The sequence below is a fragment of the Pelmatolapia mariae genome, linkage group LG10_11 (assembly GCF_036321145.2).
Source record: "Pelmatolapia mariae isolate MD_Pm_ZW linkage group LG10_11, Pm_UMD_F_2, whole genome shotgun sequence".
In the NCBI taxonomy this organism is placed as follows: Eukaryota; Metazoa; Chordata; class Actinopteri; order Cichliformes; family Cichlidae; genus Pelmatolapia; species Pelmatolapia mariae.
The window spans coordinates 1,189,667-1,217,500 of record NC_086236.1 but is presented as its reverse complement, the minus strand read 5'-3'; the positions used below and the strand labels follow the sequence as shown (position 1 = coordinate 1,217,500).

The 27,834-nt window shown below is 47.7% G+C and overlaps 2 protein-coding genes across 8 annotated transcripts in view; both read left to right on the top strand.

Moving 5' to 3' along the window:
- The window catches only part of LOC134635863 (rap1 GTPase-activating protein 2-like), a 38,873-nt gene extending 24,562 nt beyond the window's left edge, over nucleotides 1-14,311 (top strand). The window contains exons 3-25 of one of the 7 annotated variants that reach the window (XM_063485474.1): nucleotides 437-521; nucleotides 1,759-1,794; nucleotides 3,462-3,506; nucleotides 4,410-4,442; nucleotides 4,758-4,994; nucleotides 5,073-5,176; nucleotides 6,364-6,442; nucleotides 6,635-6,688; nucleotides 6,765-6,848; nucleotides 7,168-7,268; nucleotides 7,901-8,030; nucleotides 8,623-8,778; nucleotides 9,135-9,206; nucleotides 9,286-9,372; nucleotides 9,948-10,094; nucleotides 10,791-10,895; nucleotides 10,988-11,079; nucleotides 11,296-11,400; nucleotides 11,504-11,600; nucleotides 11,726-11,783; nucleotides 11,859-11,929; nucleotides 12,104-12,137; nucleotides 12,375-14,311. In XM_063485474.1, coding sequence (XP_063341544.1) covers nucleotides 437-521; nucleotides 1,759-1,794; nucleotides 3,462-3,506; nucleotides 4,410-4,442; nucleotides 4,758-4,994; nucleotides 5,073-5,176; nucleotides 6,364-6,442; nucleotides 6,635-6,688; nucleotides 6,765-6,848; nucleotides 7,168-7,268; nucleotides 7,901-8,030; nucleotides 8,623-8,778; nucleotides 9,135-9,206; nucleotides 9,286-9,372; nucleotides 9,948-10,094; nucleotides 10,791-10,895; nucleotides 10,988-11,079; nucleotides 11,296-11,400; nucleotides 11,504-11,600; nucleotides 11,726-11,783; nucleotides 11,859-11,929; nucleotides 12,104-12,137; nucleotides 12,375-12,379 — 2,017 coding nt within the window. In that variant the 3' untranslated portion in view covers nucleotides 12,380-14,311. Of the gene's footprint in view, nucleotides 1-436; nucleotides 522-557; nucleotides 2,899-3,458; nucleotides 3,507-4,409; nucleotides 4,443-4,757; nucleotides 4,995-5,072; nucleotides 5,177-6,363; nucleotides 6,443-6,634; nucleotides 6,689-6,764; nucleotides 6,849-7,167; nucleotides 7,269-7,900; nucleotides 8,031-8,622; nucleotides 8,779-9,134; nucleotides 9,207-9,285; nucleotides 9,373-9,947; nucleotides 10,095-10,790; nucleotides 10,896-10,987; nucleotides 11,080-11,295; nucleotides 11,401-11,503; nucleotides 11,601-11,725; nucleotides 11,784-11,858; nucleotides 11,930-12,103; nucleotides 12,138-12,374 lie in introns of those variants that run through there. The other 6 variants (XM_063485473.1, XM_063485476.1, XM_063485475.1 and 3 more) reach the window with 6 other exon arrangements.
- Nucleotides 14,312-14,740: 429 nt separating this feature from the next.
- ncbp3 (nuclear cap binding subunit 3) lies at nucleotides 14,741-24,696 on the top strand. Its single transcript, XM_063487221.1, has 13 exons — nucleotides 14,741-14,971; nucleotides 15,817-15,882; nucleotides 16,130-16,235; nucleotides 16,333-16,458; nucleotides 16,585-16,710; nucleotides 16,784-16,935; nucleotides 17,016-17,121; nucleotides 17,706-17,805; nucleotides 17,939-18,048; nucleotides 20,493-20,805; nucleotides 22,666-22,814; nucleotides 22,886-23,056; nucleotides 23,135-24,696. The coding sequence occupies exons 1-13, from the start codon at nucleotides 14,795-14,797 to the stop codon at nucleotides 23,488-23,490; spliced, it is 2,058 nt and encodes a 685-aa protein (XP_063343291.1). The 5' UTR covers nucleotides 14,741-14,794; the 3' UTR covers nucleotides 23,491-24,696.
- The last annotated feature ends 3,138 nt before the right edge of the window (nucleotides 24,697-27,834 follow it).

Genomic DNA, 27,834 nt, shown 5'->3' with positions numbered 1-27,834 from the left:
GCACTGATCACAGGTGAGGCTGCTGGACAGGAGCTGGTCACACACCAAACAGGAGCATCGGTGACTTTTAACTATAAGTAATAAATATAAATAACGAAGTCCTGAGGTCATTCCAGGTGATTTAACCCCACTCACACTGTGACCAGTGATCACATGGTGACCTGCTCCCACTGAGGGCTAAAGACTTTTAGAGCTGAAGAAGCCTTTTGGGTGAGAGCAAAGGAGTTACCGCTCAGCCTTCTGCTGACGCGATGAAGCCTGAAAGTTTTGCTAACAGCGAACACATTTCTCACCTTTCCACTCACCTGTTGGGCGGTGTGGCTGCTGGACCAATCACAGCTTCGTTTGTCTTGAATAGAAACTTTATTGTGACGCTGGCGTGCTCTGACAACGGTTCCGCCGGGTCGGCTCACTCGTGCTTCTTCCTGTGTTTCAGCAAACAGGAGCTCCTGACCGTCTCCAATGTTCCTGTGGCTGACCCCCCCCCCTCTCCGCCCCGCACCGCACCCCCAAACGTGAAGGTAAGAAGCCATTTATTTTCATCTGCACATTTCATAAACTGTTTACTTTCACATCATTTTCAGTTTTAATGAGCTGCAGGTATTATTCCCCCGTCGCACATGTCGGGCTGTTTCTCCTCAGAAACACATTTCTGTATTTTATTGTTTTTATTTATTTATGTTTTTAACTAACTTTTATTCAGACGGAGTCACCGTCTCACCACAACAGCAGTTCCTTGTAATGTTGCCTCTGTGCACCACCACAGGGAAGGTGGATGAGGTCAGCCATCCAAAGAGAAGCGGAGAAGGCAGAGCAGGCTGGGTGGAGTGGGTGGAGATGAGAGTCGGGGTGGATTAGCAGCGAAAGGTTTAAAGATGGCAGTGAGAGCTGCTGTGCTGGAGGGTTGGTGGGTCTCACTTTAATCACAGAAAAGCTGCTCCGCTGACCTGAGATCAGCTCTTTTCTGTATGGTGAGAAACTCCTAAGAAGCTTCTCAGTCTCCGTCTGACGGAGCAGAGACTACAGCCTGCTTCATCCATGAACACCAGCCCTCTGCAGCCGTACAGGCTCAACAGACAGATGATGGGATTTTTCTCTCCTCATCAGTCTGCTCCAGCTTCATCCTGGTTTCATCTTTCAGACCTGTGCAGATGTTCCTGAGTGTAACCAGAGGTTTGCACCTTCTGTCTGGCCTGAGTCTTCCTGACCTGGTCAGACGGGTGAAGCTGTTTTCCATCACCATGGATTGTTGGGAAAGATACTGAAGCCCTGGTGGCCTCTGACACATCTGTGGGAGTGTTACACACAGCCCTCAGGAAAAGAGCTAACAGATAAGAACGAATCCAGTTACCCTCTTTGGAGGTCATATTAGGAGTTTCAGTGAACAGCAACAAGTTCAGCACTCTGGATCAACTCATGTTTTATCTGCCTTAATGTGTCACAGAATAAGGAAGGGCGTGGCCTCACCTGGCCCTGAACCTGTCTGTCAGGCTCAGGGCCAGGTGCATGCAAAACGTCTCTCTTCAACCGTCAATGCAACACTTTAGTTAAATGCTTCAAATTAAAGCTGAAGGCCAATCACACCTGGATGGATGGATCCACTGTGGGGTGTACAGAGCCAATATTTCCACAAACATATGAACTGTTAGGTCATTCAGGCCACGTGGAGGTGAGCAGGAACCTCAGCAGGTTAAAATAAACCAGAATTATCCTTTGAAATGAGAATAAACAGCATTAACCCCGTGTGTCTGTCTGCAGTCGGCTCATTTCTTTGACATGATGGACAAGATGGAGGTAAGAATTTCATTAACTTCTGTGTGTGTGTGTGTGTGTGTGTGTGTGTGTGTGTGTCCTGGGTAAATGAAAGAACAAACAGGGTTATTTTCCAGCCAGGCAGTGAAAGTTAATATATTTTTAAGACTTTTCTTCAAAATGAAATTTTCTCCTTCTCCGACAAACAGCACAACAGGCTTCATCCAATATTCATTTAGCTTCCAGCAGAACAAAACCAGGTTTCAGCCATTAAATCAGGTACAAACATGACACAACGACGCTGCGTCGCCCCGTCACAGATTTCATCCGTCACTTTGGATCTTTGTAATATCTCTCGACATGTCTAAGGCGTGGTATTTCCCCTTGTTTCTTTCTTTTATATGTTTTATCCTGTTTTTCTGTATGCTTCTTGTTCTCTCTGGATGTGCTCTTGCTACACCTACACCTCTACGTCTCATCACACATCATCATCGTAGACCTAAACAGGGAGATAAGCCGCCCGGTGACTGATGACAAACAGCTGCAGGTTTCACATATCAGGACAAAGTAAAAACAACCGGAGAAGCAGCAGATTCTGAACTAGACAACTGCAGATGTACAGCAACGCGTAACACTCTCTTTATTTATTTAACACAAACTAAGAAGCAGTTTGACTGAGCCCACGCCCCCTTCAGCAGCGAGGGTTTCTGTGGAGGAACTGTGGTCCACTCAGCTCGTTGAGGTTTCATTCAGTCATGCACAGCTCTCTGAGCTCTGCAGCAGCTCCTTTTGCTTTTCAGCTGTTCTGTTTCAGATTTGCTGCTGAGCGTGGATCTGTGACCTGCTGATGACCCAGTTTGGTCCAGCTGTGGGACAAACGTCCTCACCCTGACTCTGAACACTTTGGTTCATGGAGGTCAGGTCATCATCGCTGCATGTATTAGTTTTTTGATTTTGAACAAACTCTTTGGTCTCACTTTGTTCCAGAAGTCTTTGATCAGCTGTAGCTTTGCAAACTTTGACCTTTGACCTGCTAACTGAGGCCTATAGAGGTGGAGCTGTTGGGACCTCAGGGTGAAAGGTGTTGTTGTGTTGACACACCTGAATGCTGCAGAGCTACAAACCTCCGAGTCGATAACACTCCTGGTGATTACCTGACTCCTGTTTACCCAACAGCTCAGTGTTTCTTCTCTTTGGTTCTGTTTTGGTTGAATAAATAATGAAAGAGATTTTTATTATGTCCTCATATGTAAAACATTAACACACCATTGCTAATTATTAAATAACAGAAATTAATTTTTAACATATTTTTTGTGAAGTAAAGAAATTTGTCGTTTTTTCTTTGTTTACTTTTTCTTTAATTTTGTGAAATTTGTTTGTCCGAGTCAGAAAAACTCTTCAGCTGATGTTTGTGTGGTTAAAGCTCGTCTTTATCAAAGCTTCACATTAATCCTGTTAGCCTCACAAAAGCACTAAAAATCCACCAGTGGGTGAAATGTTCCTCTATCAGTGCACACATAATCCACCAAATCTGTATTAATCCGCAGCTGAAAGTAGTTCCATGTAAGCACACTGTTTCCTCCCATATTAGCGAGCTGTTTCTTATTTTAATGAATCAGACTGAACCTCTGTGAGCTGCTTCACAGCTTCACGTGTTCGGGGCGAAACAGTCTTCATCACGTCTTCTCTCCCCGTCTCTGCTGCAGCAGGTGCCAGAAGCTGCCGAGATGAAGACAATCCCTCAGAGACAGAAGGCACGTCTGTCCATCTGTCTGTTTGTCCTCATATCCATCCGCGCTCACTTTTATGGCTTCATTTCATTCATGCTCATAAAGACAACCTGGTGTAGTCAAACCTTCAGCAGGTGTGAGAGCCCGATCGAAGGTTTCATCACCCGACAAACTGTACTTAAAAGATGGAAATGACCACTGTGATTGTTACAGACTGTATATAAAAGATGGACATAATCAGCGTGGTTTTCACATGTTGGAATTTGTGTTTGTGTTTTGGTAGCTGCCATGTTGGTTTTTGTTGACATTCGTATGTAAGGGCGGCGTGCTAAGTCGTATGCTAATGCTAGCAGCTAGCTGTGGCGGTTCTACAGTGTGATGGTGATCACGTCTGCGTTACACGCAGGAGGACCAGTGGAACCATGTGACAAACACGCTGACGAGTTTATCTTAGCTGCACTCCTGGAGTGGAGTGGCAGCACAAAACTAAACTAACCAGGTGCAATGATGGCGGCTGTGGTCGCGGTGAACGCTGAGGCTGTGAGCTTCTCGTTGTGTCTCAGTGACGAACACCGACCCGCTCCCTGAAGTCGATCCATGTGCAGAGGCCTCTTACAGATGGAGCAGCTGAAACTTAACTTTATTATCATATTTCTGTCTCAGTGGTTGTTTTGAATAAAATCTCTGCCCACACGTCTCAGCTTCATCCTTCCTGTGGTCACCTGCATGTCTGCATCATTCCACTTCATGCGTCTGTGTTCATGTTTAAGCTTTTTCACTGTAAGTCCATCTCATGGATATTTTTTTATGTTCATAACTTCAAACATAAAAACAGCACATTTACATAAGTCAGTCAGTCAGTGATGAAAGGGCAGTTTTGAGTCCTCGTGTCGTCACATGTTTGACGTCTTCGTCTTTCTGTTTCAGGACGACTACATTCCTTATCCGAGGATCGAGGAGGTGAGACCGATTTTAACACACCTCAAAATACAAAGCTGAACTTTACTGCTTATTGTTTTTTTCAAAAAGGAGGCGAAGTCAGATCAGGGGTACGTCAGCCAATAAGAGGAGAGGAAAGTTTTATTATAGTAATTTTGTTCACAGTGACAGCAGCTACCAATCCTGGGGGGAAAAAAAGAGTCTCCACTGGACCGCCTCCATATGACTCAAACTCTCACTTTCCTCTGATTTGCCGGCTGCAGGAAGCCTGCTGAGGGGTGAAGCGTGTGCTTTTGTTTCACAGCTGTCTCATACCTCTCTGAATGTGTGTTGCAGGTGTTGGAGAGGGGGGGGCCGTACCCTCAGGTGATTCTACCTGAGTTTGGAGGCTACTGGATCGAGGATCCTGATGCTCCTCCTCCCTCTACAGACAGCAGGGGGAAGGAGGAGGTGGAGGAGATGGGGGAGGATGAAGGAAGACAAGAGGAAGAGACTGCCCCAGGGGATTATGGGTACCGGCTGGAGGAGATCAGCGAGGCTGCTCGGGCGTACAGGAAGCACTTCTTGGGCAGGGTGAGGTTTGGAGGGTTAAATCCATCTTTGTCCTTTGCTGTCACCTGATTGGTTGACGTCCTTCTCTTTTGTTGTCAGGAGCATTTAAACTTCTCGTGCTCATCGAGCAGCGTGGGAAACCTGCTGCTGTCTGTGAGACACGAGCAGGAGAAGGAGCACGAGCACCTCCACGTCATCATCAGGTAACATGACAGGCTTTCATGGCAAGGGACTACAGACTGTAAATAAAAGATGGGAAACCCTGCTTTCTTTCTAATGTTCAGTCGTCACAATCAATGTTTGAGTCCATGGTGGATGGGAAAAAGAACAAATCAAAGGAACCTTCAAAATAAAACAGGAAATAATCTCACACAGACAAACGGAGATCATCACGGAGGCCATGACCGGTGTGTTTACCCCAGACAGCTTTGTCCTCTGAGTTTAAGCTCTCTGATGATGAACACGAGCCTCAGAAATCTTCTAAAGTGAAACAGAAGCTGATAAAAGCCCAAATGAGCTCAGTGTGAGCTAAAATAAATCAGGTCCTAAAACCAGAGTTTGACTCAGTCCACCTACGAGGCTGCTGCTCTCAGATGAGTCAGAGTCAGTTTATAGCAGATCTTCTATAAACTGACCGCACTGCCCGAAGAAGAACAGCAGCCGACTGAAGTCTGTATGAGCAGGCAGCTGGGACACAGCTGGGCCAACCACCTCGAGTTCAATTTAATTAAGATTTCAAGTTGAAATAGTTCTTTGTTAATGCACCCTTCACAAAGTCAACCACCTCTCCTCTCGAGTCTGCAGGACTACTCTCTAAGATCTAAAGTGCTCGAGTCAAAGGAAGCGCTTTGGGTCATTAAGGTCACACAGGAGGCAGATGATAGGGTGGGGCTCATAAACATGTCAGGGTCTCGACTTTTGGCTCATGTAAGCTACTAACAAACATCTGGCCTGAGTCGGCTCATGGCAGGTGTTCGGTAGGCCAGGTGTTACCCGGGTATTAAGATACACCTGACATCTGGCCCAGATGTTGTGGAGCTCTGACTGAGTAGAGGGAGCAAGACTTGAGTTATCTCCCTCTGTCAAGGCCGATTATGGTCCAAAGTAAGCTGCAGATGTGGTCCACATGTGGGTCAAACATTTATTGCTACCTGGTGTCCAGGTGTGACTTGGTTGAGCCTGAGAGATTATATCCCAGCTGTGGATCGGACTGCTCCTCCTCACGTTTTCTTGTAAGCAAATATTTGTGTTTTGTGGTTTCGAGTGACCGTGTTCACACAAGTCTGTCTCACAAACTGTCAATGAATCAGTGTGAGGACAGAACAAGTATTTAGTTACTTATTCTTGGACTTAACTTTTGGTTTCTGGTGCGTCTCTCCTGTTTCATTAGATCTCGGGTGAAAAGCGTCTACCACAGATTATCTCTGGCAGAGCTGCCGGACATCCCAAGTGTACCAGAGCTGGCCAAGGTAAGCACCAGCATCTCAGACTGGTTCCATAGTGTAGCGGTCATCACAGCTGCTTTACACGCTGTACTGAGTTCGAGCCCAAGTGGGTCCATGTTGTCCTCTGTGGTTGAACTCACCCACTTTGGTGTAGGCTGAGACTTTTGAAGGCTCAGCGTCGTTCTAACTGTAACCTCGATGCTTGTCATTGCGAAGCTGCTGTGCGACGAAGCGGCAGGTCTACGGTTCAGTCCCGTCCTGTACCCAAAGGTAGGCTCCCACGCCATCAGCACACCTGGGTTTCTGTTCAGTGTCAGAGATGATGCACGTCTGTCTTTGTCTGCAGGCATCTCAGCTGATAGTGAACTATGATGAGCATGAGGTGAACAACACCTACAAGTTTGGAGTCATTTACCAGAGATCTGGTCAGGTACCTCACCACCTGCTCACGCTTTGTGTCCACTCAGTGTTTTTGTTTCCATCTTCCTTCTTTAGTCCCACTAGTGGACTGATTTCTAACCGAAGCACTTGGGTTTGTTGATGTTAGTGATGCTGCTGAACCTGTTTCAGCAAATCTTTCCAAACTATGAAAAACACATTAGCCAACATTATTTTTAAAATAATGTCGACACTCTCATGTAGTCCATCTTTTGTTCTTTGGCATCATTAATAAGCACTTCACATCTGAGGGTAGTTCACCTTTTGTGATGAGTGTATCGGTCGTAGCTGACATGTCACCTGTCCCTCAGGTGTCTGAGGAGGAGCTGTTCAGGAACAACGAGGAAACGCCGGCTTTCACAGAGTTCCTGCAGCTGCTGGGAGACACAGTGGATCTGCAGGACTTCAAAGGGTGAGAGACGAGAAAACTGCAAATCATCGCGTTTAATCAGTTATTTCTGTCAGTACGGACATCAACATGTCAGTTAATACCAAAGCAGATCCTTTAGTAGCAACCATGGGATTGTAGCTGTGCCACAGTTTAGTCCAGCACGGACTGACGGACAAATCAAACACACAGAGCAATGAAAACGGTCTGTAATCAGTGAGCCATAAAAATAATCTGAGCCAGCCGGAGACTCAAAGTTTATTATTACTCAGACTCTTAACATCAGCATTTTATAACCTGAATATTAAACAGTGTTTGTTGATATTTCATTGTTTGTCTGCAGTGAAACAAAACATTTAGTGGCCCTGAGTGTTTGTTACTGGACCTGTTTAGATGAAGGTTCGGTTAAACGCCTGTTTCATTCTGTGTGTTACGTGTTTCCAGCTTTGCTCCATCACAGATAAAAGATTAAGCTTCTTAAAGAACAATCAGCAGCACACAAACCAAAATAAATCAGGAGGGAAGCCAGCTCCTACATGAGCACAGATGGCTGATTCACTCTGAATCGGATTTATTTACTCCAAACTCTAAATAGCTTTCGTTAACCTCAGAGCAGGTCACCTGCAGACTGAGTGGTGCCTGTTTCCTCTGTGCAGGTTTCGGGGGGGTCTGGATGTCTCTCACGGTCAGACGGGGTCTCAGTCCATCTACACGGTCCACCGGCAGCAGGAGATCATGTTCCACGTGTCCACCAAACTGCCCTTCACCGAGGGAGACGCCCAGCAGGTAGGCGGCATGAAGACGGCGTGACAGAGAAACAAAACACAGAATGACTCAGCGTGAAACAGGAGGACGGGCTGTGACTCAGCAGCAGCAGCAGACGCTTTGGCAGGTTGGCTCCGTGTAAAGCAGACGCCTGCAGCAGGAAGGGATGCTCGTCATCACGTGACCCTGTGTCTGCACAATCACAGCATCTCAGTCTACACCAACAGCACAAACAGAGGTCCAGTTCACTGAGGTGAAGCTAGCAGCTACAGGGGAAATGATCTAGAGACAAAAATGGTTTATTTATTTATTTAGTATCAGCCTGTAAACGTGTTTATTGCTGCTGTAAAGTTTGAACATGTGAGCGACTCACTGCGAGAGCCTCTGCTGGACGTCAGAGGAACTGCAGCTGCTGGTGCGTCAGTGTTTTCACCTGCTTGCATCCAAACACAGCGTGATTGGTCCAGTTTGGTAACAAACCGTCAGACTGTTGTTCACTGACTGACCATTTGTCATGTAACAGTGTGACAGAAGCACTTTGAAGTTGTTGCTGTGCGTCATAAACTTTATGAGCCATCACGACTGTACGTAACAGCATCACTCTGTCCTTCAGCTGCAGAGGAAACGGCACATAGGAAATGACATCGTGGCACTGGTTTTTCAAGAAGAGGCCACGCCTTTCGTCCCCGACATGATCGCCTCCAACTTCCTCCACGCCTTCATCGTGGTGCAGGCGGAGGAGCCGTGCTCTGAGACCACCTCCTACAAGGTACACGCCGGCTTCCTTTTCTCCACGATGGAGGTTTTTATAGATTTGACCCTGTTGTCTGTGAAGTTCATGGGATCAGATGCAGTTTAATCTGGGAATCAAAGAAGAGCTTTAATCTAAATTCACAGAAACAAACCCAAATCCTCGTGGCAGCTGAAGATTTCTCTTTCAGCCTCTGAAATATGACGACAACGGAGATGAAGCCTCACACCAGAGGCTCCTCCTTCTCTTACTGAGGAGAGGAAGCGTCTCTGCATTATTGCTCATAGCTGGGTGGGTTGGCGTGGGTGGGAATCAGACACAGATCTGCCTGTTTCGCTCCACCAGTGACAACAGAAGCTTTTTCTGACTGACAGGTTTCCGTCACAGCACGAGAGGACGTCCCGCCATTTGGCCCGCCCCTCCCAAACCCGGCTGTCTTTGAAAAGGTGAGGCTGTCGGACTTTTCATAGGAACGTGAGGCTGATCTGAGAGCTGTGGTTAAGTCTGCTGCGTTTTGTACTTCAGGGTCCAGAGTTCAGAGAGTTTCTTCTCACCAAACTCATCAACGCAGAGCTGGCCTGCTACAAGAGCGACCGCTTCGCCCGACTCGAGGTAGGAGGAGCTCCAGGCCGTCCCCCAGAGTCACAACCACACAGCGTGTGTCTAATAAGACAGACGCAGTGATGCAATCACAGTAACAGATTTCAGTACTGAGCTGATGATGTAACAGGCAGTATTTAATTACCGGACGTTAGTTCCCTGTATTTATATGAACTTACAAACACATAAGGCAGGAACACGTCAGGCTTTTACAGGAAGCAAAGGAATAATTATGTTGGAGGTAAACTCCTGCAGTGCGTCCGTAATTTCTAAGTACGCTGCACTGTTCAGACTTGCATGATGGACGCTCGAGTGATTTATTTTGGTTTAGATTATAAGTGACAGTAGAGAAAAATTATTCATATTAAACATAAAGTCAGTGTGTGATGTTGCAGAGCTCTGTGTGCGCGCTGCAGAGAAACCCTAAAAGCTGCTCTGCTGCCTGGGAAACGTAAACCTGCTTCCTGTCACGTGCAGACAGTAAACCTGCTCCGCCTGTGCAGAGATCTGCGACACCTCCTGAACTTTAGAGAAATAACACAGTGAGGACACGAGGGATTTCATGACACTCTTTGCGTCTCCGTCAGGAGCGAACCCGGGCCGCCCTGCTGGACAGCCTCCACGACGAGCTGCAGAGACGCTCCCAGAGCATGCTGGGATTGACGTCAGGGCCGGAGGAGGAGGGCCGAGGTGAGAACGGACAGGCCCACGGAGGACTGCTGGAGTCCATCAAGGTGAGTTTTGACCTTTCCTCCTGTTGTCTTCTTCTTCTCCTGCTTTGAAATGATGGTTTGATGGGACGCATCAGAACCAATCCAACTCACATACCTCCACCAAGGAAAGTAGTCCCACTTTACAAGCGGTAAAACCTGTTATTAATGTGAATGTTAGTGTGTCAGCAGCGTGTTTTAGACTGGAGTTACTGTCAGTGACGTCGGACTCTTACCTCAGCATGTGATCTGTCATTACTTAGTTTTATTTCACAGTTTTTGGTCCACGTAAATGTGTTTGACAAAGTAATAGATATATATTATATAGAGCATGTTATATTTTCCCTCATCAATGAATTATGAAGTAAATTTATTTCTTTTTTTATTTACTTTCTGGAACTTACACATTTTTCCATCCAACTTTCATTGATAATGAAGTTAAACCCATGCAGTCTTTATCCACAACATTATGTTTAATTAGTAAGAAAATCATTTTTACAGCAACAAAGAAATATTTATTAGGAAAAACATGAATTTCATAGCCAGTAAAACCAGAGATAAGGTTTAATTTAAGTTGCAAACGGCTGCTTTCTGTATTAGAGTCACAGTCACATTGTGTAGATAGATAGAGCTTTTATTCTGAAAGGCAAGGACAGGAAGAAGCCATTTGTGTAGAACAAATCAGGATTCCATTACTGGACGGCACTTTTTCCATTTCAGAGGGCGATGCGAGGGAGGAGCGTCTCCATGGAGACTATGTCGAGGGGCGGGGCTGGACTGCCCACCAGTTTGAGTGGGGGGGGTCTGGCACACCTGAATATGGAGGTGAGTTGTTCTGCAGGTAACTGAAGGAGCAGGTTGAACCCCGCTCGTCTGTGAGCGGCCCCCGTTGACACCTGGACTCTTTGCGTTGGCAGTGTAACGTCAAGTCTCCCGTGAAGCGGCGCTCGGGACTTTTTCCTCGCCTGCTGAGCGTCGACAGCCAAACAGAGAAGCACAGCCAGAGGAGGTAACGCTGCCCAACGCTCTCGTGTCTCTCAGTTTGTTTACCTGGACAGTAACGTTCAAACCCACCAGTGTGCATGTCAGCGCTGCTGCACAGGTGGGGGCGCACCTTCAGGAGAGCTGGTCTCGGCAGGTGTGCTGCGTGTTACTGAGCTAACAGCTTTTACCTGCCTCCAGGACATTAACCCCGCCTCCTCCTGTCTCTGTTACGCCTCCTCAGCCTCCTCGGTGAGCAGAGGAGCTTCGACGGCTGCAACCCGATGCTGGAGGTGAGGCCAGAGTTGCCGTCCAATCCTAGCTCTCCAGAGGCGGGGCAGCGGGACAGGTGTGTGCAGTGGAAGCAGCAGCAGTAAGAAATGAAAGAAGCAGATGTTTCAGTCTTCACTGCGAAACAATAAACTTCATCACTTTTTTACTTTCACGGGCAGGATTCACACGAAGAAGGAGAGCAGTAAGATTTCCAGGTCCACATCCAGCACCTGCAGCTTCAGCATCCCAGCTGACGACACACACCTGGTAAGACAGGTGAAAACACGCTTAAACCATCTGTTGGGTCAGCGTTATATTCAGCTCAGTGTTATTTAGGGCGCCTTGTATTGTAATGCAGACTCTCATCAATGCGTCCTCTCTCTGTGTCTGTGCGTGTTCAGGCTGCGACGGTAGAAGGTCAGAGTTCAGCTCCGGTCATCGTGTGCCGCAGCCCCACAGGTGCGACGCCCGCTCACCGCCAGCGTTTCTGTTCTGGAGTCGTTCTCACGTCTCGTTTGCTCTCTCCTCTCTCAGAGCTGAAAAACAAGAACTCGCCCAGATCCAACCTGAAGTTTCGCTTCGACAAGCTGAGCCACTCCGCCGCAGTAAGTCTGTGTGACAGCCAATCAGCAGGCTCGCTGTTTACCTGGATATGCAGCTGATTGGACTGCACGACTCTCAGGACGTCACTGCTGTTTTTAATTTTTGTTCAGTGTGATTTTTCAAGTATTTTCTGTGTAATCTGATTACTGAGTGTGAAACCTTCCTTCTGTCTGCAGCAGGGACACTCAGCCGACAGGACGGCGCTGACAGGTGTGTGATTTCCCAGACGTCTGCTTTTCAATCCCATTTTTCAAAGTGCTGCTTCTGCCACTCTGTTCTGCTTCTGAGTCTACTTTCTGCTTTATTTTGAAAGTTAGTTTTTCCTGTAGCATCCTATGTTTTACTTCCTGTCTTCATTGGCTCGTGTTCACACTTTCTGGGCCGTGATGTGAGCGACTCTCTGAGCTGGGTTTGATGTGTTCTGCTCTTTCTCTCGCTGCTTTCCAGAATAAAAGCCTGAAGCTTCAAACAGACAGCAGCCTCCACACAGCAGCAGGAGGAGGAGGAGGAGGAGGGTCTCCTGATGGACCACCACACACACATGCTTGTCTTTCTGTCTTTGTGAGGACCCAGAGTGCAGCTCTCCTGTTTCTGTCTGGTTTTTGTTCTTCTCATCTTCTGCACAAACCATCAAATCATTTCCGAACATAAACGTATCTGTGCGCAGGACACTGAACACTTACTTCTTTTTAAACCGTTCTACAGTCAAATTCGACACAGAGCTCTTCCTGTTTTGCGCTTCATTCAGTGTAAGATGTAAAGAGGAGGCTCGCTCGTTCGCTGTAGAAACTTTATCACAGAAACAGCAGCAGCTCTTAAAACTTTACGTTAATGAGCAGTTTGGTTTACGTGGAAACAACCTGATGATGAGTAGCTCCAAACACCAGGGGGCGCTGCAGAGAGGGGCTGAGATTCCACCCAAAGGACCAGGACCCGAGCAGCTAAGCTTCCCTGAGGGGCAGCGGTTGATGCCCCTCTCCCCAAACACCGCTGAGGTGCTCGCATCCAGCTGGGAGACGTCCTCTCTCCAAGCATTTCAACCAAAACAAGAAAAACAAAAACACCACGGGAGCTCAAAGTTTGGGGATTCACTCGTGTCAGCGGCAACCACAAGAACTGTAACGCCCCGCCCCCTGTCTCCCTGTGAGATGATTGGTCCTCAGTGCCGGTTAGTCTTTTTGTCAGCTGGCGCGGTGCTGGTCTCCCCGAAGGTGCCTGGTCCTGGAGGAGAGTTCCTGCGGTGGACACGAAGCCTTTTTGACCCTAAAGTTTGTCGTTGCGTTGTGACTCCGATGGTTTCTCAACACAGACGCCTGTGTGACATCATAAAGATCCAAGTACAGAAAAACTGTGGTAAAGCTCGTTATTAGAAATGTTATGTTTGTTACGAATGCCCACCGCGTGAACGGGGAGGAGGAGCTGCTCGGTCTGCGCGTCCATGGTCTGTGGGATTTATTCTTATTAATAACACGTGGCTGCGGGTTCAGATTCAGACAGACGCTGCCGTTCTCCACGCACACTGTAACGTAGTGAGCTCAGCTGAGATACACCTGAAACTTTTTTAAACTGGACCCAAATCAGTTTCACCCCCTGCTGCAGCGTCACGATCTGCAGCACACAGGGTCTGAGCGACGGGGCTCAGGTGGACGGTGCTGCAGGTGAGTCAGAGAGGTGGAGCTGCTGGAGGTCAGGGAGAAGAAGAAGCGCTGTGATTGGTCTGATGATGGGGTCTGAAGCTTCGCTCTCCGTCTCTGAGGGACACTCGCACCAATCACGTCGAGTCTCGAGGTCACTCACTGCACTGGAAGCTGCACAGCTACAGGAGTTCAGGTTTTCAAAATAAAAGCCCTGGTTTGTTTTAAAAGAGGGACGATGATGCAGCATGAACACAAAGATGTCTGCGTGTGTTTCTGATGTCATAAAGTGTGTGTGTGTGTGTGTGTGTGTGTGTGTGTGTGTGTGTGTGTGTGTGTGATGTAAAGCATGAATCTGTAAAACTGAACATTTCACAAATAAAAATCAGCTTCTTTCAGTGTTTGTTGTTGTTTTTGTCGTTTCATTCTCTCCCAACATTAAACCGGATCATTTTTGGTCTCAGTGGGTTTTTATTTTTGTATTTTTTTTACTGAAGACACGCTTCAGCTGCAGAAGTCATTGTTGTCTGCAGCTACAAACTACTGTGCATGTCGTGTTCATGCACAGCTGGAGCCTCAGAGCCAGATGCTGGTTCAAAGCATTGAAAAAAGTTGATTGTTCTTTTATAAAAGAACAAAAAACTAACAAATAATCATTGACTAGTTGTTCTTCTCTGTGTTTATTTGTGTATTTGTGTGTCTGAGTATCTGTTATAAAACAATTAAAGCAAATAAATATGAAACTTTATAAATAAGAGAGAAAATTATTGTTTAACTAAGACGAATAAATGTTTTTATACTGCGTTTTCATTAGTTTCTATTTCTATTACAGCCTTGCGTTTATTTCTTTATTCAGTGTAATTCTGATAATGTTTTACTCTGTTAACTTGATTACCTGTTTATTATTAATTAGTTTGTACTTTTTTATTTAGATTTTTCAGACATTGTGCAGTACACTTCAGCCCTGTTATATTTAGGACCGTGTACATTTACACATTTATTAAAAACATTTGTTTACATGTTCTAGTATATCGTCTGTGACGCTGTTAACGTGTCTGTTGTTCAGCACCGCCCTCTGCTGAGCATGACATCATGTTTTACCCTTAAAAACCACAGGGGGCGGAAGAGCTCCGGTGCGCCGCCTGCAGGCCGCAGAAGAAGTCGTAGATACCGTTTCCGGGTCAGCCCAGAGCCGCAGCGCTAGCGGCCGTTGTTAGCTGCTTGGTTAGCACCATGGCGGCAGTACGCAGCTTGCGGGTCTCGGTGAAATCAGACAGCGGCTCCGACCGCTCGGACTCGGACTCCGAGTCGGACAGAGATGCCCGCGAAGCCGAGCCGATGGAGGTGGAGGAGGGAGAGCTGGAGCCCGAGGACATCTCCGTTAACCGCTCTCTGAAGGAGCTGCTGCCGGTAAGCCCGGACTAGGCCCCGGCACTCCGGGGACTGGCGTCTCCGTCGCCCGGCAGATCCGCAGGAAGTGTCGGCTAGCGGTTACCTGGACTCCCGGCTCTCTCCCCGGGAGTCAGGCGTCCGCCCCGTGCTGTGGGGGCTGCCGATGAGCGGCGGGGGCCTCGCGTTAACCGGGGCTGGTTTACGTTTTCGACATGTTTGCGGGGTTCGTGTTTATTTCAGTCACTTGTTGCTGTGTTCACGTGCTGTTTGTGTGGAGCGCACGTCCCACCAAACTCTACTTAAAAAACATCGAATTTAAGATGTTTACGTGTAAAAGAAAGCAGAGAGCGCAGAATGCTCAACTATTTCAGCAGGTATGCGCATACCGAACTGTTCTGCTTTCTTCTAAGCGTGAACCTGGATTTCATCAGTCTTCCTTTGTTATTTACTCTTCCTGCTAGTGTAGAGTGGCCCTGCCACAAAACCTCAGCTAAAACTAGGAAGTTTAACGTTTTTACGTGCAGAAAAATGCAAAACGGGGAGAGTTATTCTATTTGAATGCACGCGTACTTGGTAGTTTTTATACCTTCACGGGTGTTTCCTCTCCCTGCCAGCACACAGACAGTATCCAGAGCAGTTTATCTGCTGGAGAAATGAAAGTTTTCTTCTTGTGTGAAAGTCAAATTAGAGTTGAGACTCTTTGCTCTGGAGGCCTGTGTGGCTGCTGCTGTGGACTTCATACAGCCTGTGTTTCTCATGTGTTTACAGTCACTTTGTAATGTTGCTGAGGCAAACAAACAGAAACGGCTCAAACGGAAAGTGAAACCGTGGCCTCGTTCCACTGCTGTCTGTCTGTTTCACAGGACACCAATCGGCGGTATGAGAACAAGGCCGGAGCCTTCATCACTGGAATTGACGTCAACTCTAAGGTAAACCATCAGAGCGTGTGTGGCCAGGTGTTAGGCTGCTACTTTAAAGTGTTTCTCACTGTGGGTGATATTAGTGAAGTACATGCAAGAGTCTCTGAGCGCCTGTAGGGTCAGGACGCATGTGTGGGACTTTTCCAAAGGTCACCATGACCTGGTGATATCAGGTAAAGAGTGATAGCTGAGTGGGAAGCTCGGGGTTCAAACTCCTCTGATTACTCGAGTTATTTCCTTTTTTCTTCCTCATCAGGAGGCGATCGAGAGGAAAGAGAAGCGAGCGCAGCGTTTCCATTTTCACGGGGAAGAGAAGGTCGGCCAGCGGAACGTTTTCCTGGATAAAGACGCCATGAAGAAGGGTACGTGTCCTCTGTGACTGTCAGCAGGCAGAAACAATCTTTTCCTGATGGGGAGCTCGTTTAACATGTCGTCGTCTTCTTCTTCTGTGGTGCCCAGCCATCCCCCAGCTGCGCATGGAGGCAATCCACGTGATGGGCGTGGACGACATGAGCACGCAGGACGTCTTCGGGTACTTTAAAGAGTATCCTCCGGCTCACATCGAGTGGATCGACGACACTTCCTGTGAGTACGGCGTGCAGACAGAAGAGCCGGGCTCATGAACCTGCTGCACGGGGGCGGGGCATGTGACTCTCCCAGCCAATCACAGCTCAGGTCAAACCCTATTCTCACCACCTGATGGTTTCCTAGGTAACGTGGTATGGCTGGATGACGACACCCCCATTCGAGCGCTCATCAACACAAGCCGGATGCCCGACTCGGAGGCTGTTACCACGGAGACGGGGTGCACCAGCCAGCCGGAAGAGCAGAGCAAAGGTGAGGGCGAGTACTGTAGGGAAAAACCACCAGAAGCCGCAGGGCATTGTGGGTAAATGTTACGATGTCGCAGGTCGGCGAGGTCAAGGATCAGATGACGAGGATGATGAAGAGGAGGAGGGCGAGGTAGACGAAGGTGGAGAGGAAACGGCGAAGGAGCGCAGCGAGGACATTGAGGGGAAAGACGGCGACGCAGAGACGAAGACGAATTCTGAGGGCGGACAGGTAGGACGCCGCCTGACCAATCAGGTTCACTGACCAGTGCCCAAAAGTGATCGATGATGTCATTGGCTGTGTGTGCACAGGACGACCTGTCGCGGGCGGAGAGAGCGTCCCTGCTGAGGAACGACCTGCGGCCCGCCATCAAACCCTTCAAAGGAAACAAGCTGCTGCTGCGCTTCGCCACGCAAGGTCTCTCTCTCTCTCTCTCTCTCACACACACACACACACACACACACACACACACACACACACACACACACACACACACAGAGCTGCAGTGTTCCTCAGATGATCCTTCATCGTGTCCTTGCTCCTCCTCATCAGTCACGTTACAAAAATGATGAGAGGACTGAAGAAGGTGATTCTGTGTCCGAGTCATGACGTCGCCGCGTCCTCCTCGCTGTGTCTCACTACTTCCTACTGACAGGAAGTTTGTGCGTGACGCCCGCCAAAATAAGCCAGGGAGAAGTGTTCACGTGTAGCTGACAGCCAGGTGATTAGAAGTCAGCGCGTCACATGATTCAAACTTTGTCCAATAAAAGCAAAGAACAGCAGCACTGAACACGTCACCTGTTTTCTCAGTGGGTGTAAATCCAGGTTAAAGTGTTTCTGTTTTGTGACGTGCTTCCTGATTCCTCAGGCCGCAGACAGGAAGTGTGAAGGAACAGCACTAATGAAAGCTTTATGCTTTTATTGCAGCGGGGACACAGACAGGAAATGCTTTTATGTGCAGCTGGGGTCAAACATCTGTAACGCGTGTTTTCTGTGTGCAGACGATAAGAAGGAGCCGGGCGCCGCTCGCCGCAGCCGATACTACATGAAGTACGGAAACCCGAACTATGGCGGCATGAAAGGCATCCTCAGCAACTCCTGGTAAGGCTCAGAGGTCAAAGGTCATGTCTCAGAGGTCCATCTGGTGTAGATGTGATGGGAGCACCAAATGCAGCTCTGAAGCAAGCGTCACAGTGGTCGGTGTTTAATAAAGTTTTGTCTGCTTCCTATTCAGGAAGAGGCGGTACCACAACCGACGGATCCAGCGAGACGTCATCAAGAGCAAGAAGCCTCTGATTGGAGACAGCATGGGCCACACGCCGCCGTACACACACCGACACTCGGGTGAGATCACGTCGCCGATCCCTCGCACAGAGAGGGTGGGGTCAGTTAGGCTTTCATCCCGAAACCAGACGAGCCCTCGGAGTATCGAAGGCGTTTTCTCCCGTCTGTCCTGTAAATTTTCATGGTCGCCCGTTAACGATGACACGCGGCTCGTGTCTGCCTGTAACGTCAGCGGTCTGTAACCCCGTCATCCACGCCACGATGACCTCACAGCACCTGGACTCCCAAAGGGAGAGAGGAGACTCTGGGCTGTGGATAAATGTCGGGACTCTAGGCTAACTTTTTGCTGAACACCGCAGTTTTACATGTGCACGTTTTGGGGGGGAAATTGCTGCCCACACAGACAATCTTGTGCTTGTGTTTAAAGTGCGTTGGCACTTTGGTAATATTGTAGACAATATTAAACTTAATCATCATCTCGGCTCCTCTGACGACCTGTTTGCTGCTGAAAGGCAGTGGGGGGAGGGGGCACTTGCGCAGTGCATTTATCGCAGCGTATAATGTGTTTCCTGGATACACTGCTGCTTTTTCAGCGTTCAGAGGTTGATGGCTCCGTGTCAGAGCTGGCTATGAATTTCAGAAGGATCAGGCCTTAACTTAACAAAACATTATCAATCGTTCTTTTCATCTTTTCTTATTACCCACAGCTACATCCACTCTGTCGGGCCTAGGCTGCTCACTAGAGCTGGGTATCATCACTATAATCCATTCAATTCGATTCAATTTTGCCTCAGACAGTCAGAAATAGGGATGGGTATTGATAAGATTTTCATGATTCCGATTCCATTTTCGATTCTGTTTAACGATTCGATTCTTTATCGATTCTTTTTAAAAAAGGAGAACACTAAGGTCGATTAGCTTAGAACTTTGTTTTATATCTTCTCTTTGAACAACATAGAAATTTAGGAGTAACATGGCCTTACAAACCCAACAGTGAGATCTTAAGAGATCCACAGCCTACGGCTCTTCAATGGGGTGTCACAGGGTCCCCGGGGAAAAAATTGTAAATGTAAAATAATAAAATAAATATTCTTCTGTAGCAATAACAAAGTATAACATAAATTATTCTGCAGCAATCACACAAGAATATCCAGTAATGTCCCTGCCTACAATTAAACACATTCACTTACTGAAAATCGGGGGCATCTGCTGTGGCAAACGGGTGCAAGACTTTGACCACAAACTTAGTCACTGCTCGGTGACATTCGTCTATCCTGGCCTGAAAGGAGACGCTACCGGTAGACTGCAGCGAGAACTGCCAGCATCTGAGCCAACCAGACTCTGTCTGTCTCATCATGGTCACCTAAATGCACAGTAATGGCAGGTTTTGTAATAAGGCAGATCGCGCTAACATAATATGCACTGTTAGTTGATTATTTACCTGCCGCATTAACGGGAGAGGACGTGCAAACGTTACCGCTGCTGCTGGGTTGAGATTCACGAGTCCGGAGCGGAATTAAAAACACGACATTCATTTAAGGTCATCGCGTGTTTTTGTGAGCAAATGCTTTTGCATATTCGTAGTGTTTCCTCCCTTAAATGAAATATCTACTTTGCAAGTATTGCAAGTTGCCCTGTTGTCATCCGTTCTCGTAAAGTATAACCAAACTTTTGAGCGTTTGAGCCGCCATGTTTCCTGCCAGGTAAATGACGCTCCGCAACGTGGTGACGTCATTCGGGGCGACTGGAATCGATAAGGGAATCGTTTGCAAAAATGGCAAACAATTCCAAGGAATTGAAACAGTGGGAACCGGTTCTCAACAAGAACCGGGTTTCGATACCCATCCCTAGCCAGAAATATTATAATTCTGATCATTTATCAGTACTGATACATGTGAGACTTCATCAGAGGTGTGAGCATCACAGCAGAGGCCTTTGAGTCAAAGTAACTGAGGATAAAACAGAAAAACATGAAGCAGATTTTCCTGGCCTGGATTTTTATAGCAGATAACCTTAAAAATATTCTGCAATTTTGCAGAATTTTAAAAAGTATAAATTTCTTCAGTACTGAACAGCAGAAATGAGGCTTTCCTGTCCGAGGAATAAAAAAAAAAAAGACAGCGACCGACAGCGCTGTAAACAACGGCAGACTGATGGGTGATAAGTGAATGAATAATGCAGAAAACAGAGATTTGAGATGGGAAACTGTTCTAGAGAGAGAGCTGTGCATGAAGTGTGATTTTTATCGTGGTGGAAGCAAAACGGCAAAAGTCAGAGTGAATTCATGACGATGTTTATCAAATGTGAAGCGTAGTTTGGATCTTCTTTTGCTGCTGGTCAGTGTACGGGCCGTCGGGTGAGAAAGCCGCTCAGCACTCTGTGTTTACTGTTTTTTGTTTTGTTTTTTTTAGTCGCACCATTGAAAAGATTGGTCGCACTCTAGAGCCCTGAATGTGGTTTTCTTCTGCTTCATGCTAATGTTTTCATGACTTCTGTGCTTTCAGCGGATCTCGTCAACCTGCCCGAGGAGCCCATCAAGGAAGAAGAGGAGGAGGAGGAGGAAGATGACGGCGACGAGGACATGGACTCTGACGACAGGGTGGTGGAGTACAGGGAGAGGGGGGACAGGGGCGGTGGCTCACGCTCACTGGGGGCGGGGCTTCACAGCCGGGCGGACCGCTCTCCGTCTCCTTGGTCCGAGTCGGACGAGATGGACTACGACCTGGAGCTGAAGATGATCTCCACGCCGTCGCCGAAGAAGAGCAAGAAGATGACGATGTACGCCGACGAGCTGGAGACACACCTGAAGAGCATCCGGTCAGAGTCGCTCACCTGTGTGTGTGTGTGTTTTATTTTCTATTCAGTTTTATTTTCACAACAGTCGCCTCGAGGCGCTTTATACTGTAAGGTAGACCCTACAATAATAGATTCAGAGAAAAACCCAACAATCATATGACCCCCTATGAGCAAGCACTTTGGCGACAGTGGGAAGGAAAAACTCCCTTTTAACAGGAAGAAACCTCCAACCAGGCTCAGGGAGGGGCAGGGCCATCTGCTGTGAACAGTTGGTTACAAAAGACATGCTGCACACTGAGTGTGTGTGTCTGTGTGTGTGTGTGTCTGTGTGTGTGCGCGCGCCTCTCAGTGAGGCCGAGCATTAAATTAAAATGGAAAGAGCCATCAAGTTTGCTCAGAGCTTTTATTTTGAAAATCAGGGGTGCCGCAGTGTTCCTGCTTCCTTCAAATACCAGAACATTGTTTTTACGTCTCAGTGGGCGGCCTCACAGGAAGTGACATCATAGAAAAATCAGGCATTCTGCAGTTTTGGGTGATGATGGTGGGAAGTGGGCGGATCCCGAGTTAAACGTTATTTAACTTTGAAGCGAGTGAGAATGATTGGCTGGTCACCAACCAGCAACTGTAAAACATCCACTACCACAGACTGCTTCCTGTGTGGGCGGATCTTTAGTCTCCAGGCTGTTGATGCGAGTACTGACAGTTACTGTGTCCCAAAACCTAAGCCGCATCCTTCGAAGACCGAGAAGGCCGGAAGTGCGAGGCTGTGAAACTGGACGGTCTGGCCTTCAGATCTGCGTCACCGCTGTCTCGGTGGAGTTTAATAAACTCGGCCGTCTGCTCCTTCTATCTAAAATATAACAGGACACTGGAGTAAACTCTCGACCGTCTCACACTTCTGTTTAATCAGTTTTCTGTTTGACGTTTATTCAGCTGTGTGAAAACCACCCGGGGGATTAATAAAGTTTAATCTAATCTAATCTAATAACTTTAATCTCAGCCAAACCGATTTACTCACAAACAAATAAAACACTGAAAAAAGCCAAACAATAACATTTTAGGTTGTCTAAGTGACTTATATATTACGTTTAACCTGAGCAGTGAAAGACCGCGGTGACCTGAAAAGTGTCTGGTGTAAATACTGTTATATTTTCTTTGTTATTTCCTCTGCTAAGTTCCTTCCTTTTGCTTATATTTTATACTTTCACTACGGTTATTTATTACTATGCTGCTTCTTGTTTTATTGCTGCTGGCCTCTGTGAGCTACCAAACAAATTTCGTTGTATAACTACAATGACAATAAAATTCTTCTTTATCTCTTATCTTATCTGAAAATGATGTGCCGGGAGTTTGCCGTTCTCGCCCCGGCTAGCTATTGAGTTGGTGGGTAACAGACGTCTCTGAAAACGTCGGAGCACTTTTGCAAATATGTGATATCTTGATAAACCGAGCAGATATTTGAAGTTTCCACAGCTACATTCTCGCCTGAAAATACGTTAAAAGTTTATTTTGTGACCCAGAAAGAATAATAAGAGTAAAAACTTAGTAGCGGCCGCCATTGTTGGAAACTAGAATTGGCTGGGCCGCGCTATGAATTCTGGGATATGGTGGGCCACGAAGGACACACCCGACCCATCCTTCAAATCGGGGAAAAGGAGGACGCATTTTTGGATACATTTGGAGGAGTCTACGCTGCGTCGCTGTGATGTAATCGGCCTACAGATGCGGCCTCAGGAGGATGCAGCCGAGGTTTTGGGACACAGCTAGTGAATGCATGAAAGATTTTCTTGTGCTCTGATCGTTAAACCTGCAGGAATGGTTCGCCGCCGCGCTCACGCACGTTTGCTTTGCGTTTAAATCTGCTTGTGTTGCACCCTTCAGGAACAGGATCGGAACGTCGGGATCACAGAGCAGGACCAAATCCTCGTCGCCCTCTAAGGTGATGGACGTGCGGCAGCTGCTGGAGGAGAAGCGGCAGGGCCACTCTCAGCACAGACAGCCCCCTCCGGTGGCCAGCGGCGGGAAGACAGGTGAGCGGTTTAATTCCAGCTGCATGCTCTGCTGCCGTGAGGCGGGCCTCTGACTCTGACGCTCTCCGCAGACGTACGGCAGCGGCTCGGGAAAAGACGCTACTCTCCAGACAGACGCCGCTCCCCCTCGCCGCTGTCCCCGAGAGACACGCCCCCAGCCAGAGACGTGCATCGCAGACTGGGCGTGGCCAGTCAGGACAGCAGAGGCCACTGCTCCAACTCATCCACAGACAGGAAGACGGGTATGGAGGCGATGCCGACCTCTGTCGTCTTCTTCCTTTGCTGTGTGGCGTTTGTAACGCTCTCTCTCTCGTCTGCAGGCGGGCTGTGGAGCAGACTCGGCTCCAGTGACGATGACGGCAGCAGCGCTGCCGCCAGACGTCACGACAGGTCAAGCGGCCGCTCGGCGGGGCTGTTCTCCTCTTCCTCATCGGGCCGGGATGGCGGTGGCAGCAGTAGAAGCGAGAGGAGGCGTGGCGACGGAGAGGGGGACGAGGAGGAGGACGACGGGCGCGGGGACGAGGAGGACGACTCAACGCTGCAGAGGATGTGGGGCGCCATGATCAAACAGAAGCAGGAGCGTCTCACCCACAAGATGAAGAAGAGTCGGCTGGACAACCTGCCCTCGCTGCAGATCGAGATCAGCCGCGACAGCAGCGACGAGTCCGACGCCTGAACGACACGAGTAGGGGGCGGAGCAGTATTTCCTCTGATGGACATAAAGCAGCGCTGAGGCCGAGCGGACAACCCGGGTGAGTTGGGGAACGGGGCCGGGCGGCGAGCTTCTCCCTTTGAAAACACCTGAAATAATGACTCGTAAATATCAACAGAAACGTTTCATAAAACTTCTCCAGGGAGCCGCAGTCCACCTCGACTCGCTCCCTGAAGCTCCGCCCACCTTTAATTTCAACTTCCTGCAGTGTGCGCCCTCCTCACTTCCTGTCTGAAGCCAGGTGAAGTCGCAAAAATGTCACTTTACCATCCAGATCAGTGACAGTTGCTTGGGGGCGTGGCCTAGAATCACCTGCTGCAGGTGAGGCAGAATGGAGCCAAAGGAAGCGATCCGTCCCCTGAAGTCGTATCGCCCAGTACTGAGGGGTCAGTCGGGTTGAGAGGTCAATTCCTGGGAGCGTGCCTCGGCGTTCCGGAGTTTGTGCACTCGGCTGTGGATCTGAGCACATTTCAGAGGAAGTCCTGCGAAGTTCGGTGCTAATTATGAACAGAGGGAGAAGCTTTGGTTCCCGCCGCCTCCTCTCCTCCTGCCTGTGGTGTTCTGTCAGGATGTGGCAAAGCATCATGGGAAACTCTCCGCTCACCTGCTGCTGCTCTTCTTGTCACCATTCTCGCTCGCCACCATTCCTCAGCTTTTCCCCGTCTGACTGCAGCTCAGACAGTGAAGTGACTCCGCCTCCAGCGTGTGGCGTAGGCGTGGTGTTAGCGCTGGCAGGACTGAGGCGTCCGTTGTGGGACATTTTCCTACTTTTTGTCTCTTTATTATTTTTTTTTTTCTTCTAAACACCTTGTTGATGACCCGGATCTGTGTGCGTGCGTGCGCGAGTGAGTGCGTGCGTGCGCGAGCGAGTGAGAGTGAGTGTGTGTGTGTGCGCGCGCGAGTGAGTGTGTGTGTGTGCGCGCGCGAGTGAGTGTGTGTGCGCGCGTGCGTGCGCGAGTGAGTGTGCGTGCGCGCGTGCGCGAGTGAGTGTGCGTGCGCGCGTGCGCGAGTGAGTGTGTGCGTGCGCGCGCGTGTCCATCGACAGTGTTCCTGTGACGTCACATGATGTGTTGTTTTTAAATGAAACCTTTGGGTCCACGTGCAGGTGACACCACACTGCTGCTCCTGAGATGAGATCATTATTAAAATACCGGCTGATGTTTTATTCCACACGTGTCGAGTCTTCTTCCTGTAACCCTGACCACAGATACCTGCACAACACAGGTATGCTTTTTAGGCGGGGTGTTCCAAGACCCAGTGAGGGGGAAACAAATGCCAAACTGAAGCAGCTGTGAGCTCATTGAGGCGTGGCCTCTGCACTGGACGCAGGCACACAGATGCTCAGTAACAGCCAAATATAAAACCGTAGAATCTTCCTCAGACGTGTTGGTGTGATTAACCTCAGCAGCCATATTATCAGGCTCCAGGTCAGAAACGTGTCACCATCCACCTGTCAGCCAAAGAGGCCACACCACTCATAATGCAAATTTTAATCCTTAATTTAAACAGTTGAGTTATTTTAAAAAGTCTGCAGACGTGTGTGTGTCTGATGGACTCGCTGTTGGAGCTGCTGCCTGGATAAATGCGACGGTTCACAGGTGTACTAATCAAACACGTGGTGACCCTCAGAGAGGATCATGTTCACAGAAAAAAATGAAAACATTGCAAATTAAAATGATAAAATGTCCAGCAGAAAACACTTCAGCTCACAGTTGTGTCAAAGTGCTTTATAATGTCAGGTAAAGACCCCCTGTGAGCAATCACTTTAGCGATAGTGGGATGGAAAAACTCCCTTTTAACAGGAAGAAACCTCTGGCACAAGTTGAAGGTAGGACGATGGGGCAAAGACATGCTGCGGAAGAGAGCCAGAGATTAATAATTACTAACGATTAAATGCAGAAAGGTGTATTACCACATAGTGGGTGAAGAAGAAACACTCAGTGCATCATGGGAATCTCCAGCAGCGCAGTACCTGTAATACCTACAGCGTGCTCTAATCGCTCTAATAGGATATTATGGTCGACAGTAGGGCTGCCACGATTAGTCGACTAGTCACGATTACGTCGACTATCAAATTCGTCGACGACTAATTTAATAGTCGACGCGTCGTTTGAAGCTTTGCAAGATCCCAAAAGACGCAGGAATAGAGATTGACAGACCACGTGACTTTCGCGCATTGCATGCCGGGAACCCGTGGCAAAACAATCCAAGTACCGCATCAAACGCAAGCATTTGCAGCACCGCAAAACGTTCATTCTCCCGTTCCAATACCTTCTTGGTTTTTCTTTGCCCCCCAAAAAAGGAATGTACAAAACGAAGGAGAACAATGCCGGACCGTACAAAGACAGACTCGACGAAAAGGCAAAGAAAAGATAGGAGGAAAAAATCAAAGGAGTGAAAGGGTCAGACCCTTAGGAGCACACAGAGTGGACAAAAGACGTTAGCGTGCTGCCCAACTTTCACCACGCTCATATTTATAATTATACGGTTCTTGGAGTGAGCACATACACATACACGAGCCCGGGTACAGTTTACCGACGGATGGGTACAGGACCTTGAAATGCACCGTGTAGAACGAAAGACCATCGTACGAACAAAGGTAAGTTTACCTCACAAATCGTCTTCATAAATACACATTCGTTAACCGTTTATTAATATAAACTTTGAGCTCAACGGTAATTAATTAGTAGTGGAAATAATTTCTGGTAGGCATTACAGAAATGTAGCAGTGACAATAATATTGTATGCTGTAATCGTACTGGCCAATTAGTGATACAAAAAAACCTGTTTTAAACTGTGAATAAAAGTATACGTTTTTGTCAGTGTACCGTGGTAATAACAGAAGCGAAACGCAATATTCTGTCAGGATAATTCACTATTTATGCACAATAAACAAAGGAGCATAGCGCGACAATTTCTGTTCAGCGCCAGAATTACTTGTAACCCATATCACCAATTATGTTATGAAAAATTACGTATTAACTACTACAAAACACTGACCTTTGTGGGAATGCTTGGAGCAGACTGGGAAGTTATATTTGGTCTTTGAATGGCTGCAATCCAGGCCATCCGTCGGCTCTTCGTTACTTCGGAAACATGGCTGAACAATTTCTCTTCAACGACGTAATCCGATAACAACCGATCTCTTTACCCGTCGGCTTCCCGTGGCTGTCATGCGACCGGCTATTGCAGTTAATAATACAACAGCTTCTTGCCATTTTTTGTGTTTCTTTTTATCGCTGTGTAACTGATTTCAATTGAAAGCCTGCGTGCGCTAGTACCTCTTGCCACGAGTTCCCAGAATCCTTTGCGGTTTTACCCCTGAATGACGTCACATTTTCAATCTCTTATTATTTTCAATCTCTATGTGCAAGGATGCCAGCTGCCGTTAAACCCCGAAGAAGAAGAAGCTGTGTCCCAGAATTCATAGCGCGGCTCTGCTCAGTTTCCAACAATGGCGGCAGCTGGTTAGTTTTAATATTACTCTTATTATTCTTTCTGGGTCACAAAATAAACGTTTAACATGTTTTCAGGCGAGAATGTAGCTGTGTAAACATCAAATATCTGCTCGGTTTATCAAGACACCACATATTTTCAAAAGCGCTCCGACGTTTTCGGAGACGTCTGTTACCCACCAGCTCAATAGCGAGCCGGGGTTCAAGGCTCACTAGAGCCGCTGAGAACAGCGGACTCCCGGCAAATCGTTTTCAAACCCACCGCCGTCTTTGGCTACTCAGGTTAAACATGATATATAAGTCACTTAGATAACTCAAAAATGTTATTGTTTGGCTTTTTTCAGTATTTTATTTGTTCCTGAGTAAATCGGTTTGGCTGAGATTAAAGTTATAGTTTTTACACAGCTGAATAAACATCAAACAGACAACTGATTATCAGAAGTATGAGATGCTGGAGAATTTACTCCAGTGTCCTGTTATATTTTAGACAGCAAGGAGCAGACGGCCGAGTTTATTAACCTCCACCGAAACAATCTGCAAATTTCATTAAAGTTTAATAAACTATCATCTTGTCTTTATTTTTAGTTAGCACCTACCTTAAACACTTAAAGCTGTAAGCTAATGATAGTTATATAAGAGCAGATGCTGCTGGTGCAATAAGCTGTACGTTTTACGTCCAATGGATGATGATCTGATTAGTCGACTAATCGCAAAAATAATCGTTTGTGGCAGCCCTAGTCGACAGTATGGAACGCTGCACTGAGGTCTAGCAGGACAAGCACAGAGATGAGTCCACTGTCAGAGGCCATAAGAAGATCATTTGTAACCTTCACTAAAGCTGTTTCTGTGCTGT

Coding starts and splice junctions, on each gene's coding strand:
- ncbp3 (XM_063487221.1), top strand. CDS start 14,795: ATGGCGGCAGTACGCAGCTTGCGGGTCTCGGTGAAATCAGACAGCGGC. Junction 15,883..16,129: donor GAATTGACGTCAACTCTAAG/GTAAACCATCAG, acceptor CTTCCTCATCAG/GAGGCGATCGAGAGGAAAGA. Junction 16,459..16,584: donor GTGGATCGACGACACTTCCT/GTGAGTACGGCG, acceptor ATGGTTTCCTAG/GTAACGTGGTATGGCTGGAT.